This window comes from Lacerta agilis, chromosome 5 (assembly GCF_009819535.1).
Source record: "Lacerta agilis isolate rLacAgi1 chromosome 5, rLacAgi1.pri, whole genome shotgun sequence".
In the NCBI taxonomy this organism is placed as follows: domain Eukaryota; kingdom Metazoa; phylum Chordata; class Lepidosauria; order Squamata; family Lacertidae; genus Lacerta; species Lacerta agilis.
This window is the reverse complement of record NC_046316.1, coordinates 82,587,677-82,609,522: the sequence shown is the minus strand read 5'-3', so window position 1 is coordinate 82,609,522 and position 21,846 is coordinate 82,587,677. Positions and strand designations below refer to the sequence as shown.

General features: G+C 43.7%; 1 protein-coding gene across 1 annotated transcript in view; it reads left to right on the top strand.

Annotated features, from left to right (window-relative positions):
• The window catches only part of SPATA16 (spermatogenesis associated 16), a 139,870-nt gene that overhangs the window by 29,549 nt on the left and 88,475 nt on the right, over positions 1-21,846 (top strand). The window contains 2 exon segments of the mRNA XM_033150666.1: positions 259-404; positions 20,463-20,552. Coding sequence (XP_033006557.1) covers positions 259-404; positions 20,463-20,552 — 236 coding nt within the window.

Genomic DNA, 21,846 nt, shown 5'->3' with positions numbered 1-21,846 from the left:
GCTGCTGTGGATGAACCAAAAGTCCCACCCTGCTTCAGTTGTTGCCCCTACCATGAACTCAATCTCTCAGCCCTCAGTTCCTCCCCAAAAGCTGCAATGAAATACTGGCCTACCATCATCCAGGGGTGTTGTAAGCTTGCAATACATTGATGCGTGCAGAGTGCTTTGATTATTCTGCTTTTTGCCGAGGTATGTAATGTACTTGTCACACGGTTTTGTACCGCCAGTAAGTGGGTGTTGTTGTTGTTTTCTCGCAAGCTTTGCAGCAAAGGTGCAGCGTTGGGGAAGCCCTTTGAAGCCTCTCCAAAAGACATCTCAAGTATTGCCAGTTTTATTGAAACAAAGCTTGTAATCTGCTACTTGAAGATGAGGAAGCCCGACCTCGCTCTGAATCATTCGCACAGGTAAGAACGGGAAGGGGGGGGGACACGTTTTGATGCGATCTTTCCAGAGAAGGCTTTTGAGCGCTTATATTGTAAACACAGGCACACAAATCAGTCTTGCACAAAGAAAGCATGTTCAAGAGCTCGCGCTTGATCCCGTGGTCCAGAAAGTGGAGGTGCCATGGCAACTACACTACCTGCCTGTTAGCTTCCAGCCACGTCAGTCTCCTTGCATGAGCCTCTAACCTTGCAAATCTGCACCTAGTCCCTTGTGTTTGTCCCCTCTGAAATCAATAGGCTTGAATGCTCGGGAAATCAGGGTTTTAGCCTGAAATGCTATGTATGTTAGCCCCCAGTGCAGGGGTTTGATTCCCACCCCTTGGCAATTTTTTCTGCCCTTCCCAAGGTCCCACCGCCAACAATTGTGGCAGCGGCAAAGGAAGTACAGTAGACATGGTACTGGGGCAGAAGATAGAGACTTATCCATGCAGCACAGAACCTTGATAGGGATGCCAATCACCCCCCACTGATGAGACAGGGCCGGCCATACCATTGGGCAAAGTGCAGCAGCTGCCTTAGGCAGAGGATGCTGAAGGGTGGGGAACTGTGCCAAGATGCTGGAGGAGTGAGGGGTGTGTGCCACACAGCCTCTCCTGCACCCCATAAATTAGCCCATTCCCTGATTCAGATGCAGTAAAGGATTCTGTACCAGTATTAAAGTACAATACATGATGGCACTTTAACAGTCATGGCTTCACCCAAAGAATCCTGGAAACTGCAGCTTGCTAAGGATGCTGAGAGTTGTTAGAAGACCCCTCTTCCCAAAAAGGATATGCAGCAAAAGAAGGTTTGATTAGAATGCCATGCGGGGGGGGGGGGGTGGACTGGAAAGTCCTGTGGGAAGTGGTGGGTGGGTAGGGGTTGTTTTGAAAAATGTATGATATACAAGGTGTGACCGGAAAGTAGGGTGAATCACCCCTGTATGTGATAATGGGAACTGCCAGATTCGTGGAGACATGTGGGAGGCGTTCGCCTGTATCTCAGCTAACACATGCGCACGTGTCTTGGCATTTGTTGACAGGCCTATGTTCATGCAGTAGCGTTTAGTAGCTGTTAATAGTGCTATGGTTTTCCCAGTAGTGATGTATGGAAGTGAGAGCTGGACTATAAAGAAGGCTGATCGCCGAAGAATTGTTGCTTTTGAATTATGGTGCTGGAGGAGACTCTTAAGAGTCCCATGGACTGCATGAAGATCAAACCTATCCATTCTTAAAGAAATCAGCCCTGAGTGTTTACTGGAAGGACAGATCCTGAAGCTGAGGCTCCAGTACTTTGGCCACCTCATGAGAAGAGAAGACTCCCTGGAAAAGACCCTAATGTTGGGAAAGATGGAGGGCACAAGGAGAAGGGGACGACAGATGATGAGATGGTTGGACAGCGTTCTTGAAGCTACTAACATGAGTTTGGCCAAACTGCAGGAGGCAGTGAAAGATAGGCGTGCCTGGCATGCTCTGGTCCATTGGGTCACAAAGAGTCGGACACGACTGAACGACTGAACAACAACAACAATAGTGCAGTGCGTTGCGATTGAAAATGGAGCAGAGAGTCAATATGAATTTCTGTTTCAAACTGGGTAAATCGGCATCGGAAACCCAAGAAATGCTCACAATTGTGTATGGAGATGGAGCTGTAACTCGAAAGACAGTGTATGAATGGTTTAAGCATTTTCATGAAGGGTGGCAAACCATCAAAGATGACCCTCGGTCTGGCAGACCATCAACGAGCAGAACGGCGGCAAATGTCGACACAGTTCATGAATTATTGATGGTGGATCGGCTTTTGTCCATCTGAATGATGGTGGAAGAATTGCATATTCCACATAAAATCGTTACTGAGGTTACTGAGTTGTCCCACCCACCATACTCTCCCGATCTGGCCCCACCAGATTTCTTTCTTTTCCCAAAACTGAAATCTGCACTGAAAGGGCACAGATTTTCCAACATTTCACACACCCAAGCTGCTGTGATGAGGGAACTGAAAGCAGGGACAAAAAGAGGACTTCTTTTTCCAACAGTTCTACAAACGTTGTCAATGGTGCATTGTATCAGAGGGCGCCTGCTTTGAAGGCCTGTAAGGTACTGTATATGTCCAAATATTTCTCGCCGTCTGATTTCTGTGACCACTCACCGAACTTTCCAGTCACACCTTATATATTCAAAATCTGAAAAAATGCATTTTTAAAGAAAGAAATAGAAGACACCTCCTCCCTTCACAGAGCTACAGTTCCCAGAGCAGTTTAACGATCAATCCTTCTTCCCAGGGAACTCTGGGAATTGTAGCTCTGTGAGGGGGTCTCCTAACAACTATCAGTACTCTTAACAAGCTAAAGTTCCAGCCGCTCGTGCGAGAGACTAGGGGCGGGTCAACTAAGCAATTACACGAAGCTCGGGGTAGGGGTTAAAACTTTCTTCATTCTCTTACGCAAAGGACCCTCTGGAAGACGAATGGCCGCCTTAAGTTGGTCATTGTTTCTTAATTACTGGGACAGGAAATATTGCACAAATTACTCAAGCAACCCTTTTATTAACTTATCTGTATTTGGGTGACCAACTTTCTAGATGATAATGTTTGCATAATGAACACAATGCATAACAATTATGTAGATATTTGCGGCAGCTTTTGTACAAGGCAAGAATAATAGCCCGTTGCATGCATTAATACAGTTTTTTAACGTAATAAAATCCAGCATTTGAAACCCACTGTTAGCACAGGGAAGTGGCCCTTTCAGCAGAGATCAGGAACCTAATGCTTGGGGGGCAAATGTGTGGCATGCCGGGCCTCTCTACTTGACGCTTAGTACTCTTCCCAAGCCACACCTCCTAGGGTATTTATGAGTGGCTGGAATGTAACCTTAAACTAGCATGGAGTCTGACTGAATGGAGGGTGGAGATAGGTGTAGAAATGTATTGTAGGACCTACTGTGCAAAGGTAAAATTTACATCCATTGCCCCACCCATTTCTTCCTCTGGCTCCACCCATCAGTGGCATGTGGTCCTTGGAAGGTCGTTCCCATGTCTACCTTACAGTCCTACCTTGATATTTTAGCACTGTTTCTCTCTTTCTTGCCAATTAATTTTTATTGCGTTTCAAAGATTTTTAACAATTTAACTTCAAATTTAATACAAATCTAGAAGAATTTTTATAAGTTGACTTCCCACCCTTCGTCCCTGGCATTTCCATTTCTGTTCTTTCCTGCTGCATTATATAACACACTTTTATCTATTACATTTTCCATTCACTGCAGTTAATCGTTCACTTGTTTCCCCCTCCTTTCAATTCATTGCCCGTTTGCGTGTTTAGACCCTTAACCTTTCCCCAAAATAAATTCACACAGGAGACAGATATTTGGTTTGGTTATTGGCAGAATTTAGGCCACAACTTTATTGATTACAATCAAGTGAGTGGTTGCATAGGCTCTGGTTCGACTATCTCCCTGCACCCTTGCAGGCAGCTCTGTCCCAGAGCCACATTCGTAGGACAGACAAGAATGAACACCAGGGACAGCTGATAGAAGGAGCACCAAACAGCCGACCAGATGTCCCCTGGACTCGGGCGCAGGCCGAACCCCTTTCAGGGAATGCCAAACCAGTGAGTCCCTGGATTCCTTTACTGGAATATCCTACGTTTGCATAGGCGTGGCCACGTCACGTGCCACGCCTATCACCTGAACCAGAGCCTATCCGCAACTTACAAGTTGTGACTATTTGCTACTCGGCAGGCAGAACCCAAAAGGCATCAGCCAATCAGCCAAGTGGGGAAAATTCCTGCCGTGCCCCTGTCCCAATGACACACGACACACAACGGCATAGCAAGGTCAACTGCAAGCCCTAAATTTAGGGAGAGGTGGTCAGGTGTTGCAATGCGATGGCCCCAAAGAGGAAGCTCAGTAGCCTCACATGGGCTTACAGTATATAGGTCCCGCGTTGCTGCTCTTTCTCAGTACCCCATTGGTCAGATTGCACCCCAGCAAAACGGGACCCACCTATCAGGGGTTGTGGCTGATCCAAGATTGCCCACCCACAACACCAGGTCAGGTAGCCGGGTCGCACCGCAACACGTGCCCTCTTTTATGGGGACACGCTTTCCCATCCACTGCAGTTAGTGCAGTATTTTTCAAAGCTATGTTGTTTTTCCAAAGCAAACTGAGAGGAACAGTTCACTCTTGCTCCCAAAAATGTTCACTTTTAGGGACAAACTAGCTTGCATGTTGTGGATATAGATATTGATAATTATATACGTTTGGAACTTCCTTAATAATAGCTCAAAAACTTTAAAAAAGGTCAACCAATTTGGCCAAAAACATTTGTGTGCAGATTTTCACTTTTTGAAATATGGCAACCTTAACAGAGATAGAGATATATCTGCTGCATGAGGGTCCGAGCAGATGGGGAGGGAGAGTTTAATCCTTTTCCGCATGGCATATTCTCTGAACAGGCATTTCCTCCTCAACTGTTTCCTATTACGGAGAGTGAGGACATGTCTACTAGCCCCAGTACCTCTGTTACATTCCTGACATCTTGCACAACTAGAGCCAGCCTCCCAGTGCAGATTTTAGCCCTAACCCATGAAGCTAGACCAACACAATAGGCAGGAGTGACTCACCAGGTGGGGCAAAACTGCTACACCAGCTTCCTGGCAGTTGGGTCGCTGTTGCTTGCTGGAATGGAGAGGGCTGAGGCAGCAAGGAGGTCAGCATGGTGCAATCACACCAGCGGAAGTGCCAGGAAGAAGCTAGTGTCGCCACTCCACCCCTGGAAGCTGCTTCTGATGATGCGGGGACTGAGCTGGCACGCAATGCTATTCATCTCCCCACTCCTGCAAAGAGATGCAACACCTGAACATAGTCAGGCTCCCCCAGCCTTACCTGCCTTGTCTTTTCTGGCGTACTTTATACTACTTCTGCGTTTTGCCGTGGTTGCACGCTAAAGCTGTAAACCATTTTGGAAAGTGGCATATAAATCTTTCCAAGTACAGTCGTACCTTGGTTCTTGAACGCCTTGCGGCTCGAACGTTTTGGCTCATGAAAGCCACAAACCCGGAAGTGAGTGTTCCAGTTCACAAACATTTTTTTGGAAGCCGAACGTCCGACGTGGCTTAAGCGGCTTCTGATTGAGTGCAGGAAGCTCCTGCAGCCAATCAGAAGCCATGCCTCAGTTTTCGGATGTTTTCGGAAATCAAACGGACTTCTGGAATGGATTGCGTTCGGGGACTAAGGTACGACTGTACCTATAACATAGTTCTCCGAATTTCAATACTTACATAAGCAAAACAGGGGGGGGCATCGACCACACATACAAGAGGGAGGGAGGCAAGATCTGCAAGCGTACAAGCAACTTTGGAAGCAGAGGGTAGAAATTACAGGGGGGAAATAAAGAGAACAGCCCACTAAGGGCTGAGCATACTCACAGGCCATGAAAGACTCCTGGAAAACTATCAGGGGAAAGGAATTGCATGGAGTACTTTGGAAAATGGCATGGCTGGCTGGAACCCTGAAGAAAAGCACTCCACACTGCAACATTTTGTTGCAGGTCCAATTTATAAGTGAACAGTGTTCAAGTTTGCATGTACATGGGGCCATCCACTGACACGGATGGGAGAGTTGCTTGGGTGGCTGATCTGCTCTGGGTCCAGGTGTGCTTACATTCTATAATGCAGCTGACAATAATTTTATAATATTTATATATAGACAAGCCTCTGTAACGCCGCCAAAGAGATAAGCGTGGACCAGTTGCAAACCGCTTGCCCATTTTGAGGGCATAAGAGGAAAGGGGGGGAAATGCCAGGGGAGGATAGCCAAACTCACAATAATTAAAGCCAATTTAAAAGGCAGAGTAAATCTGCCGTCCGTACACTTGCCACATTACTCAAAGCGGGTCAACTGGAGCAGATACACGCAGCGCTTCAATACGAAAATATTCTGGGATACAATTAGCACAGGCAGAAGCTGAAGTATAATCAATAGCTGTATTTTTTCCCTAAAGAAAAGAAAAAAGGATAAATAAATTATACTGAGAATTCAAACTATAAATAGCCCCTTGAACCATCCATTATGTATTTTTTAAAAAAAGTCATTTCTGTTGAGTCTTAACTCTCATTACTGCTTTAGAGAGGTTAGGTAGCAACTGCGGCACTAGGCTGATTCAAATCTTCATTTTCTGTTTATGATTAGCTGGGTGATTCCTTATTTCTCCTGTGTATCTTGCAACTCCTGCACACATTCGGAAGCTCTTAATCAAGAGCAAACTGGATTCATTCTCCGGAGGCAGTTCAGAGACGCTATTATTCATTATTTCTTTAGAGCATTCGTACCCCACTCCTTGTCCAAAAAGGCGCCCAGAGTGGCATGCATACAAACAGTGCAAGCCAAGACAGTCCCTGTCGGCAGGCTTAAAATATAAAAAAGAAACACACACAAGGGTAAAGGTGTCATGGGGTGGGATTAAACGCAGGCACCAATTGTTAAACAATAATGTAGCTAATTAGTTTTTTTATTTAAAAAATGTGCAAAGTTATTTTTGCTCAGTTTTATTTCAACAGAAGAAATTGTAAATAGATTGGTTTGGTTCAGCTTTTCAGGGGTGGGGGGGGTGAAGAAGAAGAGTTTGGATTTGATACCCCGCTTTATCACTACCCAAAGGAGTCTCAAAGCGGCTAACATTCTCCTTTCCCTTCCTCCCCCACAACAAACACTCTGTGAGGTGAGTGGGGCTGAGAGGATTCAGAGAAGTGTGACTAGCCCAAGGTCACCCAGCAGCTGCATGTGGAGGAGTGGGGACGCGAACCCGGTTCACCAGATTACAAGTCCACCGCTCTTAATTAACCACTACACTTTCACATTGGTGAAAGCTGGTGGTAAAGGGTTCTCCTTTCAAACATACAGCTCTTAAAGTCATAACAGTGACCTGCTCACTTCTTTACCTGGAGTCCCGTTCTTTTGGCTCAGGCCAGAGGCGCCAACCTGTGCCAAAAAATGAGGGGTCCCGGCATCGCCCCGCGCAACGTGCGCATGCGATGTCACAAACAAAATGTTGCATCTTTGGGAGGAGGCCAAGCACTGAACCAAGCACAGTGTGGCTTCAATGGTGGCCGGTTCCTCCTCTCTCGCACTCGGCCTCCTTTCACAATAGGAGGAGGAGCCAGCCAGCCACTGAAGCCACACTTAGCTCCGCACTCGGCCTTCTCCATCCCCTCAACATTGGGGGGCCCCAGCCCTCTACCAAAGGATATTGGGGGAGCCCAAAACAGCTATCCTCCATGTGCTGGCACCCCTGGCTCAGCCATTAGGGCATGGAGAGAGAGGGCATGTAATAATAATAATAATAATAATAATAATAATAATAATAATAATAATAATAATAATAATAATAATTTATACCCTTCCCGTCTGGCTGGGTTTCCACAGCCACCCTGGGCAGCTCCCAACAGAATATTAAAAACACAATAAAACATCAAACATTAAAAACTTCGCTAAACAGGGCTTCCTTCAGATGTCTTCTAAATAGACTGGAAAGAGAAGTGGCTGAATTGCAACTAATCACCAAACTTAAAACCATGGAGAAACCTGGTTTGAACAAAGACATTGGATTCTTATCTCATTATACATAACAAAGCCATCTTTAGCCATCTCACCCCTTGCCTTTCCCTGCAAGACTAATTGCAGCCGTTTAGAGTCGTCAACAGGTTTTCCACACTTATCAGCCTATCACCCATTCCCACCACCCTTCTGAGTAATACCCCTCCCCACTCCCCCACTATATTTAAGGATCTGGTGACTTCTGTTTCAGTGTATCTGAAGAAGTGTGCATGCACACGAAAGCTCATACCAGGAACAAACTCAGTTGGTCTCTAAGGTGCTACTAGAAAGAATTTTCGATTTTGTTCTAAAAGTCAGATAGCTGTTTATTTTCTTGACATCTGATGGGAGGGCGTTCCACAGGGCGGGCGCCACTACCAAGAATGCCCTCTGCCTGGTTCCCTGTAACCTCCCTTCTCACAGGGAGGGAACTGCCAGAAGGCCCTCGGAGCTGGACCTCAGTGTCCGAGCAGAATGATGGGGGTGGAGCCGCTCCTTCAGGTATACTGGGCCGAGGCCATAAAGATCCTAGTAACAATGAAGTTGGCACCCCTGGTTGGGGATGGTTAACTCTTTCTCCCTTGACAAGTCCATGATTATAATAGCCCTTGGAAGCTCATTGTATGTAGAAGTAGATATTGGAGACAAGAAATAGCACTCCCTCTGGAGTCCACTGGTTGAAGCAACTGCTTCATATTGCTTCATGGTATGGTCAGCCCTATAGATAGCCCTCCTTTGAATGTGCAAGTGAGCATCCCTGTGTAAAGGGGCTCTTTGGGTCATGGTGAACAGCAGCCTGCAAGTCTGTTCTAAAAACAGGCTGTAGTATCAGGTAACTAAGTTAGCAAATATCTATATTTAGTATATGATGAAACCATGAACCAGAATTGCCCCAATCGTGTGGAAACACTTCACAATATATGCCTCACCTGCCAGATCAGGTATTGCAGGTACAAATCAGATCTGCATTGAAGCACCTATAGGACTTTACCCCAAGTCAGATTTACCTCATGAATAGGCAAACTAAGACCTAAGGGCCGGATCCGGCCCAATCGCCTTCTAAATCCGGCCCGTGGATGGTCCGGGAATCATCATGTTTTTACATGAGTAGAATGTGTCCTTTTATTTAAAATGCATCTCTGGGTTATTTGTGGGGCATAGGAATTCGTTCATTATTTTTTTTCAAAATATAGTCCAGCCCCCCACAAGGTCTGAGGGACAGTGGACCGGCCCCCTGCTGAAAAAGCTTGCTGACCCCTGACCTACCTCAATACTGTCTGCATGGACTAGCAATGGCTCTCCAGGGACTAAACCTGAGACCTTCTGCATAAAAGTACATGCTCTATCACTGAGTTATGGCACTTCCAAGTGAGGATTAATCTATCTGGGCTTCATTGCTTTCAGTGGGGTGCTCACTGGAAATAATAATAATAATAATAATAATAATAATAATAATAATAATAATAATAATAATGGGTGGCAATCATATAAGTGATAAAACAATAGAATAAAATTAAATATATTATAAAACTAAAAACATTTTATAACAATCTAAAAATATGCAAATGTGTGTGTACCCCCTCCCAGTCAGTAATTTGGTGCAGTCCCTTTTACTATCCTGTCTAGAGAAGAACTGGGGAAATGTTTCACAGCTGCTCCTACTTTGACATTTATTTCCTACCTTTAACATGGTGCCTACCCCTGCAATCTCTGCGTAGTGCAGGATCCATATTTAATCCAACAAATAGATAACACATATCAATGTTTGTCACTTAAATCTTCCAAGAAAAAAAGACAGGAGTCATAAATCAAGGAAAGAAATACCAGAAAAAGAAAACCCAGAAATTGTATCTTCTGTAAACCAATTATAACAAGCATCCAAGAATGTAAATCAGCACGAAATAAATTCCGTAAAGGATATTACTCTTCACATAGATTTTTTTTCTCATGAAAGTGAGAAAGAGTGGTAGTTTTCATAAACCAAATTGTGCTTTATACAAAGAGCTATTATAAGATTTATACTGATCAAGGTCACAATCTACAGGGAAGAGCATATATCCTGATCAGTCTGTTCCCATGGTTTGGGATGGAAATGGCTTGCTGATCAATTTTGCATTAAAAATTGCAAAGCTTGTAGACAGAGAAATTATGATGGGGGGGGGGACTGTTCTGCTGTCTCTGTTAATGGATAGACCCTTCTCTGGAAACAGAGGGAAGACGTCAGGTCGGGGACAAAACAATGAGTCAGCACACCTCCATTGCATTTGCAGCAGGACTGATTGCATCCTGAATTCAGTGCTTCCAGAGGTAGTAAGATCCAGATGTGGAGTCTAACCCCAAACAGCAGCTTCCTTAAGTTTCCAAATTAAAACAAACTGGTCCCGATCCAGCCAGAGTTAAGTACATGCATCCCGCTGACTTCATGGGAGAGATCACCAGGTGCCGACCTCTCTCCCACTGACATTAATGCAGTTAGGGAGTTATACTGTGCAACCGAAGCTTTTGTTGTTGTTGTTGTTGTTGTTGTTCAGTCGTTCAGTCGTGTCCGACTCTTCGTGACCCCATGGACCAGAGCACGCCAGGCATGCCTGTCTTTCACTGCCTCCCGCAGTTTGGCCAAACTCATGCTAGTCGCTTGGAGAACACTGTCCAACCATCTCATCCTCTGTCGTCCCCTTCTCCTTGTGCCCTCCATCTTTCCCAACATCTGGGTCTTTTCTAGGGAGTCTTCTCTTCTCATGAGGTGGCCAAAGTACTGGAGCCTCAACTTCAGGATCTGTCCTTCCAGTGAGCACTCAGGGCTGATTTCTTTAAGGATGGATAAGTTTGATCATTTTGCAGTCCGAAGCTTATACATGTTTAATTAAAAGTTGAGTTGCACTGAGTTTAACACATAAGTGCTACAGGATTAAAACCTAATTTTGGCCCCTTATTTTATATTATTTGTGAGGCTGAAATAGCCTTTGACAAAGTAGAGTTTCCACACAGTGCTAAAGTAATGTGCCTAAGGACACTGTCAAAATTTATTAGGTGCATTCCTAATACCTTTTTATGCAAGTTATTTTCCAGATCACAGTCTGTGTCTCTCTCTCACTCTCTCTTACCACTGCTTGTTCCATGTAACATTACTATGCATTAAAAATAATGGGTACAAATTAATGGGAGTGTAAGGAATTATTGGGAAACAGTAGGGTTTGTTTGTGTGTATGTTGTTGTTGTTGTTGTTGTTGTTGTTGTTACCTAAATGCAAAATAAGTCTACAATTACTGAGTGGTTTAGACTTGAGAGTCCCATGGACTGCAAGAAGATCAAGATTGTTGATGGGCACGGGAGCAGTAATTTACATTGGGATTCATCCTCCCCCTTTGATCGCACAAACACGTGTCTCCTTTTTAAATTTTGTAAAAATAGAATGTGCTAATTACAATCACACACAAATTCAAATATGCAGCCAGCAAGAATGTTTACCTGGCATGGAAAGTAAACTGGAAAGGATTGGATTGGATATGAAGAGGATTTGAGATAATTGCCTGCTTCAGAGGGACCATAATATCTGGGTCACAGATCAAACCTATTGGATTACAGTGGCATCCATAGATTCGACGTTGTCCCTGCTGAATTCGAAGAGCAATACGCACACCCATTGGTGCTGATCTCTCTGTGAAAGAGTGGTCTGGCTTACTATATTTGGGGGTGGGTACTTTTCTTTCTCAATTTTGCCCCGAAGGAGTAGAAATTATAGCTACAGCAGAAAGATTAAAGCAAACGCAAACAGGTTTCACAAAAAGTAATGATACGTCTCATCTTGGAAATGACAACAGCTATAAAGACATTAGCAAGATTTGGCTAGTCAAGAAATTAGTCCTTATTCTGTTGGGAAATCAGTCAGCTACGTACTATGTGAACAAGACAGGGAAAAGCAAAACCTGTCCGTCTGTGTTGGGAGTAATTCAGGATGCTGAACCAGGGGCTCGAAAACAAGCTCCTTTTTTATTTTGTGAACAGGGCAGGGGAGGGAGAGCATGAGAAGAAACAATCTCCCTGTTCTCTTCCATAGTTAATGAATCCAGAGATGGAGGACAGATTAATCTGTTTGCAATTACGAACAGATTTCTTCCCCCCACCCCAATGATGGTGTTGCAAATATTGTGAGCATGCAAAATACATTCTCCAACCAAGTGGCCAAAAATATTGGTGACAATTCAACTGGGTTTCTACTGAGGTTAAATAAACAACCCATTCCAGCATGAGCAGCCCAGCCAACACACAGACCCATTTGCCCAAACACAACCCTCTTCCTCCTGCCCCCTTAGTATGTGGTTTCCGTGTACATTTTGTGAGTCTTTACACTTGGTGTTGTCAGGGTAGAATCCAACATAACACTAGGGCAATCATTCTGTCAGTGCAGCTATTTCTGTTTGCACAACAAAATGTTCCCCTGCTTATCCTCTTGTCATTAAAAGGTAAGGGTAAAGGGCCCCAGACAGTTAAGTCCAGTCGCGAACGACTCTGGGGTTGCGGCATTCATCTCACTTTACTAGTCGCGGGAGCCGATGTTTGTCCGCAGACAGTTTTTCCAGGTCATGTGGCCAGCATGACTAAGCCGCTTCTGGTGAAACCAGAGCAGTGCACGGAAACGCCGTTTACCTTCCCGCCAGAGTGGTACCTATTTATCTACTTGCACTTTGATGTACTTTTGAACTGCTAGGTGGCAAGAGCTGGGACCCAGCAACGGGAGCTCACCCTGTCGCAGGGATTCGAACTGCCGACCTTCCGATCGGCAAGCCCTAGGCTCAGTGGTTTAGACTGCAATGCCACCCGCGTCCCTCCTCTTGTCATACACACCCCTAAATATGTCTTAGGGGTGCTCCCAAGCCTCTGGAGCACAGGGTACATGCTTGGGGTGTGTGAGAGAGTCCCACTGTACAAGCAAAAACTTTGTGCCGCCAGAATTTTTAGTAGAATACAGCTCTCAGCATTATTATTCTTTCGTGTGAGAGATGAATTTGATAGGCATTTTTGTGAGCTACATTTCTCAGAGTTCCCAGGGAAGAAGGAATGGTTGTTAAGCCACTGTGATAATTGCAGCTTCCTGAGGGAAACAGTGGTCTCCTAACAACTCCCAGCACCCTTAACAAACTACAGTTCCCAGGATTCTTTGGGGGAAAGCACAACTGTTTAACGTGGCGTGATGCTGCTCTAAATGTTGAGTGCGGATGGGGCCAAAGATAGTAGTTGGAGCCAAAAAGTGTAGTTTCTTGAGGTGGTACAATGAATGGATTGTACCACTTCTGGATGCAGGTGGAAGATGCCCCTTTTCCCATCATTCTTTTTGTGGGTGGAAGTAGAAAGCTAGCTCAGGAGGGAGAAGACTAAGGACCTCCTGGTGTGCTTAGTTGTTGGATTCCCACCTGTAGGTCAGAAGTGGCACGGTCCACACTGCCATTTCAGGACTCTACCACCTCATTTGGCTACATATGTGGATCAACGTCAAAGCCTGCCATTCCATTAGGTTGATTGAGGCAGCTGTCTGAGACAACAGGCTTAGGATCTCATGAAAGAGTAGGAAATTGCTGGCTATTTACCAGTTGCTTTTGTGCATAGCTATTGTTAGCTATGAAAGAGCAGCAAATCATTATCTACTTTGCTTTTCTATTGTTGTACTTTTGCTGCTGGGGAGGGGGAAGATGCACTTGTGTGATTCTCTGCCTCAGGTGCCAAAATAACTTGATTGGCCCTGAATACTATGCACCTTGAAGTGGGGGCACACACATCATTTGATGCTTTTGTCTTGGACCAACCCTCTAGATCAGGTCTAAGAGTTCAATGCATTTTTTTAAAAATGATTTTTTTAAAGCCCAGGCTTTGCAAGTATGATTCTACTAACACAAATGGGGTTGTTCAGAGATAACTGTCTTTTGGCCCAGGCCCAACTGCAGGGGAAAGGGGGCAAGAATGCCCGCGGATGGTCTGGGAATCAGCGTGTTTTTACATGAGTAGAATGTGTCCTTTTATTTGAAATGCATCTCTGGGTTATTTGTGGGGCATAGGAATTCATTTTTTTTTTTCAAAATATAGTCCGGCCCCCACAAGGTCTGAGAGATAGTGGATCGCCCCCCTGCTGTTAAAGTTTGCTGACCCCTGCCTTAGACCATGGGTAGGCAAACAAAGGCCTGGGGGCTGGATCCACCCCAATCGCCTTCTCAATCCAGCCCGTGGACAGTCCGGGAATCAGCGTGTTTTTACATGAGTAGAATGTGTGCTTTTATTTAAAATGCATCTCTGGGTTATTTGTGGGGCATAGGAATTTGTTCATTCCCCCCCCCCAAAAAAAATATAGTCCGGCCCACCACAAGGTCTGAGGGACAGTGGACCGGCCCCCTGCTGTTAAAGTTTGCTGACCCCTGGTTTAGACCACAGCACCACCCGCGTCCCTTAATGAGATTGTTACTGAGGCGTAAAAGACAACTGACTTTTAAGAATCAATTTTTCACACAGCACCTTCATTTTCTCAGTGTATCTGTTTCCTGGGAGCTGGACAGTGAATGTGAACAATCAACTATAGGCAGAGAATGATGGTTTAATACGGACATTCTTTATTCATATGCACTGATAGCTTTTTTTCTGTGGAGAGATGATTCCTAGTCCTCTCTCTCTCTCTCTCTCTTTTTTAAAGGAAGGACAGATAATAGGGACAACAGCATACTATTTTGAAGTTTTTTTTGAGAAGATGTCAAGATGAAAAAATGAAAATGTCAAAAAATGGGTTGATATACTATATTACTTACAGGCTGCTTGGTTGAGGGAAAACTGACCAAGTGATTTACTGAAGGCATTTACAGGACAGTCTTTAGATTACAGGGAAGATGAAAAATAAATGAAAATCTATTTCATGTTTACTTTAGTGCAGCCATTTAAGAGTGGCAGGAGGGACGCATCACAAGATGACAGGTCTGATATCCATATACAGTGGGTTACTTTCATATTTCTCTTAATTCAAACACATGTGTGTGTGTGCGCGCGCGCTCCAAAACTGACACACAGAGAAAGAAAGAATGAATGAATGATAGCTGACAACCAACAATACATTTGCCAGAAGCCTCCATTGTTATTCTTTTTGATCTTCTGCCTATTAACAGCTCACTGTGCAAGGAGAATTTGAGGTAATGGAAATGTTTTCCTTTGTTCATAGAATCATCGAATCTTAGAGTTGGAAGGGACCCAAGGGTCATCTAGTCCAACCCCCTGCAATGCAGGAATAATTAGTTAATTAATTCACATTATTTGTACTTTTAGTGTGGCGGGGTGAATTTCACCCCCCCCCCCCACACACACACACAATTTAACAAAATATATCTATATGTTATTAGCAGTTCTAACTCCACTTATCTGGAATTAAGCCCCACAGAATTTACTAGAGCTTACTTCTGTGTAGAAACATAGAGAATTTGCACTGTTGGGCTGTAAAACTGGGCAACTACAAAAAAAAAACAAGCTAACCCTAACTTTTTCATTACAGTTCTCTTCTGCTCTCTTTATTATTTATTCATTTATCTGAAGGGGTTTTACTCCACTTTTCAGCCCCAGAAAATGGGAAATAAAAAGTTCCCAAAGCAGCTTACAAAGATCCATAATAAAACAGTCCCTGCTCTAGGGCTTACAATCCGAAAGGAGAAAGAATCAGGAGGGAGGAGGAAGAAGGAAAGCTGTTGTAGCATAATGGGATGGCTGCTGGTAGATGGCAGTCAAAAGAGTTTATATTATTATGTTACATTACGGTGGGTTTTAAGCACTTCATGTAGTAATCTGCCGTCGATGTAAATGAAAGAGACAGGGTGGAAATTGCTATGGAAAGGTCAGGACCTGGGACAGCTCCCAGAAGCAAGGGGAAGATGCTTAAATGCAGGTCCATTGAGTGTATAAAGGGGCAGCCCTGTGACTTGGTTCTTGACAGCCTAGCATCCCTTGGTGGCCAATGAACATCCCTGATGGGAGTTGTAGTCCAGAAACACCTGGAGGACACTGCACCAACTACCCTTGAGTCACACCTTCTGCCTTCTCTGCCAGAAGCTTATTGGAAACAAAATAAAAAATAAAAAAATTCTTTCCAGTAGCACCTTAGAGACCAACTAAGTTTGTTCTTGGTATGAGCTCCCGTGTGCATGCACACTTCTTCAGATACACTGAAACAGAAGTCACCAGACCCTTATATATAGTGAGAGGGGGGGATGGTGGGAATGGGTCATTGGCTGATAGGTGAGGTAAACCTGTTGATGACTGTTAACGACTGCAATTGGCCTTGCAGGAAAAAGCAAGGGGTGAGATGGCTAAAAAATAGCTTTGTCATGTATAATGAGATAAGAATCCAATGTCTCTATTCAGACCAGGTTTGGTTTTAAGTTTGGTGATAAGTTGCAATTCAGCAACTTCTCTTTCCAGTCTATTTCTGAAATTCCTTTGTAATAGGACAGCTACTTTGAGATCTTGTATAGAATGTCCTGGGAGATTGAAGTGTTCTCCTACTGGTTTCTCTGTCCTGCGATTCCTGATATCAGATTTATGTCCATTTATCATTTGGCGTAGGGTTTGGCCTGTTTGTCCAATATAGAGAGCTGAAGGGCACTGTTGGCATTTGATGGCATACACAATGTTAGAAGATGACCAGGGTTGCCTTCAGATGCCTTCTAAAAGTTGTGTAGTTCTTTGTCTCCTTGACATCTGAAGGGAGGGTGTTCCACAGGGAGGGTGCCACTACCGAGAAAGCCCTATGCCTGGTTCAAATCCACAGGCGTAGGGTGACAATCCATAGCTGAATCCTTTTTCTCTGGGTATTCTGCAGAGCCTTCTTCTTCAGACTAGCTCTCTGGCAATGCTGTGGCCTGCTGAGATACTACCACCAATTTCTTCTTTGCAACACAATTACTGCTCGAGGTTTCTGGAAGAGTCAAGAATATTTTTGGAGGGTTTTATCCAAGGTGGGAAATCACAGACTGACCATACCCACCCCGTTATCTATCTAACAGTACATCTGCAGCTTGGTAAAACAGTTCAGGAGGAGAACATGGGACAGATGAACGAGAGCATTAGCAGACACATCCATCAGTATAGAGGCAGTTATGTGAATGCTAAAAGCAACCAACTTTGTTGTATATTAACTGGCCCGAGAAAATTTTATTCAGGGGCACAAGGACATTTCTGTTGCTCTTCTCCCTTGTTGTTTTTAAAAGCAAGAGACAGAGAAATAGGACTGCCTCCTTCTCTGCCATTTTGTGAACCTTTTGCTTTTCTTCTCCTGAATGGGTGCGCTTGTTGTTGTTGTTGTTGTTGTTGTTGTTGTTGTTGTTTTCAGTTCAATCTTTATCAGTTTATAAACAATACATCCAATCACCTTAAAACACTGAAACACACAAGCATTACAAGCAAACCACTACCAATACGAAAAAGGACAATATAACCCGAAAAAGAAAAAAATGAAGTAACTTTTCTTCTCCGCCTGATGACTTCCGACCTCCTCTGCATGGATCCTTTATTTCCTTATTAACTGCATCTGTTTTTCAGTAAACTTAAGCAATTTTAAATGTTGTTTGCATTCTTTTTAACTTGTGTTATTACAAGAGCTAATCAAAGCATATTAAAGATTTGTATGGGGACAATGTTCTTTTAAATACAGTCTATAGATGTCCCATTCTTTGTTAAACTTTTGGATCGACCTTCTCTGACTTTTTTCATGTTTGCTAATTCTGTATACTCAAACAATTTAACCTGCCACTCCTCTTTAGTTGGTGTTTTATCTCCTTTCCACCCTTTGGCTATCAGCATTCTCGCTGCGGTTGGTGCATACATAAAAATCCTCCTTCTTTCCATTGGAATGCCTGATGCCATGATACCTAAGAGGAAAGGCTTCAGGATTTTTTGGTAAACGTTAATTGAAACATTTTTTTAATAGCTGAGAGGATTGGAAGCAGAGCACTGGGTGAGGTGGTGGGTGGTGAAGGGGTGGTGAAGGTGAAAGGTGTTGTAGAGGTAAGAAAATACACAGGAGAGCGATTGTGGTTGTATATGAAAGTTATTTTTAGTTAATGTATGAGAGAATGTATGCAAATGAATGAATGTATATTTGTAAATGTTCGTTTATATATTTTAACAATAAAATTTAATATTAATTTTTTTTAAAAAAAACATTTTTTAAAAGTTCATTATAAATAACTTCCCAAAAGTTTTTTTATGATTTTACAGCTCCACCACATGTGGCACATTGTTCCCTCTAGTTCTTTACACCTCCAGCAAAGGTTTGAACTGGTTTTATACATTTTAGCCAGTTTGCTGGGTGTAATGTACCATCTGCGCTTGCTGTTTTTAGCGCCTTGGAGGCTGTGCATCTTTTCGCTCCACTTCTCCTCTGATTAAAGAAAAAGATAAATAAACTCGATCTTTTGACATGGCAAAGTTTTCTCCCTTGCTACCCCTCTGCAGTTTGGCCCCCTTTGGTTACACATGGACTAGAATGGTATGCTATTGCTTTTCGCCAAGGCTCTTTGGGGACTGTGCTGCCAATGTTAAAACAGAGTCCAGGAATGCTTTGAACAATCATCTGGATAAGCCCTGAAACTATCAAGCAAGCAAAAGTAGCTTACAGATCTCTGCATTTAGCAAGTGAGTTACAAAGGTATTAGGAAATGCAATCGTACTCTTCCACAGAGCAGGGAACGCAAAAAGCAGTTGAGCAGATCGTCATAAGTCTAGGAAGGAATCAGTCTGAAAAAGAGGAAAACCTGAGAACCAAATTGCTGCGATTTTGCTACAACTTAGTCGCAGGTGTGTGTGTGTATACACACCTATCAGAACACATCATGCTCTAAAAGTAGAAAATGGGTGGCTAACTACCAGAAAATGATTGATTCCTTCCCCCAGTCCTATTGCTTAGCTGCGGTACAGTCAATAGCCTACGGAGGAACAATCAATATAGCTATTATCAACTGTTGACTACAGTTTGCAAAAGCAATAATCGCCTTTAAAATCTTTTTGCGGCAGTCTCAGTGATCATCAAGTTTGTTAAGGTGTTGAAGTTCTGAGTTGAGTCAGCTCATCTTTAAAATGCCAAAAAAATATATTGAGGCTGTGGGGCTTCTTTATCTAATTTTTGATTTAATGAAGGGTCTGTCCACTGCTAGAAGTCTGCTGTGAGCTAGCACTGTGTGTTGAGGCAGAATTACCCAGGATCTGCAGAAAGAAAAATAAGAGGGACCAGTAGAATTACTTTGCCCACCTATAACTGCATTCGCTTTTAACATGCAAGGCTGATCATTATCAGGATGTGATCACTTTAGAAAGAGAGACGGAGCCGTACCTGTTTCCTTCCCAGCTGCGATTCCTATGGAAATCACTCCTCTGAAGCTGTTATATGCATGGAGAGGAAAGTTTCCTTTGGTATCAAGGGATAAAAGCCATTTTCACTGGGCCCACAGCAGGGCAGGAAAGGGCTAAACTGCCCCTTTCTGTCTGCTGTGATCTCAGCATTATCCCCCCATCAGATGCTATTTGCATTTTAAAAAAAAAAACACAGCAGACAAAGGTGCACATTAAATGCAAAAATGAATATGACATCTCATCTAGTTTGGCCTTCATTGTGGAACCCTTGGATGAATTTCCCAAAATCTCTAGGAGTCACACACACAAAGTACAATTTGCAAACTACACCCATATACCGGTATATAATAATCATGGCAAATGTTTTTTTAAATGAACTCAGTTCCATTTTCTATTCTCTCTCTCTCTTTTTTTTAAGAAGCAAGATCTGGGTCTTGAATCATTGCTGAGTCTTGCATCTCCACCATTCCCAATCTAAAATGGGAACCCTGAGAGTGAAGTATTTCAAAGGAGTTTCAAACAGGTGTGGGGGGTCTTGCCTATTGCGATAGAATTTCAAGGTGCCTCGATAAAGAAAAATGAAAAGATTGCCTGCCTCCCCACTGCCATGGCTTGGTTCTAGCAGCACTTTTAGTCTCGGCATTGTGATGTTGATTTTTGCATGCATAATGTACGATTATTATCACAACCCCAAAAATGCAGATGACAGATAACAAAAGGCATTATTACAATAATGTGCAGCGTCTTGCTGGTTTTTATATGCTCGCTAAATGCAGCAGAACATATGCTCATGGGGGTTTTAACCGCTGCTTCCGTAATAGGCAATGCTATGAATGAAATTACATTTATGACACAGCTTTAATAGACATTTCAATAATGCCCGTTCGTCTATCTCGGCTGTCAACAGAGATGTGATAATTCATTGTTCGGTATTGGGAGAAATGTGACCATTACAGAGCTAGGAAGGAGAAATGTCTGCTTACACCCTGCATGCTATCCAGAGCTAGGTGTTAAATGGCCTTAGAACAATCTTTTCACTTCAGCGCTTTGACTTGCATATTTGTTTTCTGTTTTCCAAGGAGCATAATTCTGAACCCAGCCTATTTCCGTAACCACCTTCGCCAAGCTGCCGTGTTCCGATGCTTGGAGAGATATTCAGAGGCTGCAAGGTATGTCTTTGACTAATTGGTCAGCCTTCCTTCATGGAATAAATGAATTTCCCACTGTTTCTTCATTATATCTGTTGCTCCTTGGAAGAGCTGAGGAGGGTGATTGAAGTGGCATACGGGCTCATTATGGGATCAGCAAGTTACTTCCATTTCCAACCTTATTTCCATTTATACTGCTGGTCTACTGAGACCAGTATAGTCTACTCTGGCTGGCAGTGGCTCGTCAAGGCTCTTGTCTGTTGCAGCCATCTGTGATGCTTTTAGCTGGAGATGGGGGAGAACAAATCTGGGGCTTTCTGAATGCAAGGCATCTATTCCACCAGTAGGAGCAAAGGAATCTGCCTCACACTGAGTCAGACTCATTACTCCATCTAACTCAGTATTGTCCACCCTGGCTGGCAGAATCCTCCAGGGCTTCAGGCAGTGGACATTCCCAGTCCTGCCTGGAGATGTCAGGAATTGAACCTGGGACTTTCTGCATGCAAGGCAGATGATCCACCACAGAGTAGCAGTCCTTTTCCATTCCCTAATTTCTTCGTGTTCCTTAATTCCCAAAACCGCTTCCCTCTCGTTCCCCAGGCTGTTTTGAGAACTGCAATGAATTCAGGAGAGGGAGAAATTCTTGCAACTCGCGTTTGATTCCCAAGTTTCAAATTCATACCTCCTTAATGCGATTGTTTACATATTTTCCTATTATGGACGATGCTGTCATACTTATGGATTTTATAAGGGGGAGGGGATGAGAGTATGGCTCTGCTAATTAGAACTAATGAAAAGATTGTGAATCATCCATCTTGCCAATGATTAATCAGTCAAAACAATCCATTGCCGGGATGTGCATGTGAGGGGAAAACACAGGATTCTTAAGAGAATGAAGGATATTATTATAGAAAAACAAGAGGACATTACGCTGCAATGTGCCTTCCAACTAGTGGCGTAGCAAGGTCAGGTGGTACCCGGTGCGGAAAATTTCTTGTCAACCCCCCCCCCCGCCCCCCCACACACACACACACATTGAAATTGATTTATTTTTTTGCCTGCAAAAATGGTTTGACTTTATTTCATAGCCAAAGTTGTTGAGCTTTTGCACCAAAGCCACAGCGTCTCTCACAGACGTTGAGTGTCACACAGCATTTTGTCACACACACCCCCTCGGAGGTGACAGCATCCATTGCACCCCCCTTGCTCTGCCCCTGCTACCACCGTCCTCTATGTTCAGCATTCCAGCTATTCCTATTTTTCTTTTCCATGTGACATTAAACATTCCATAATTACTGCACACATTAAGCTATGG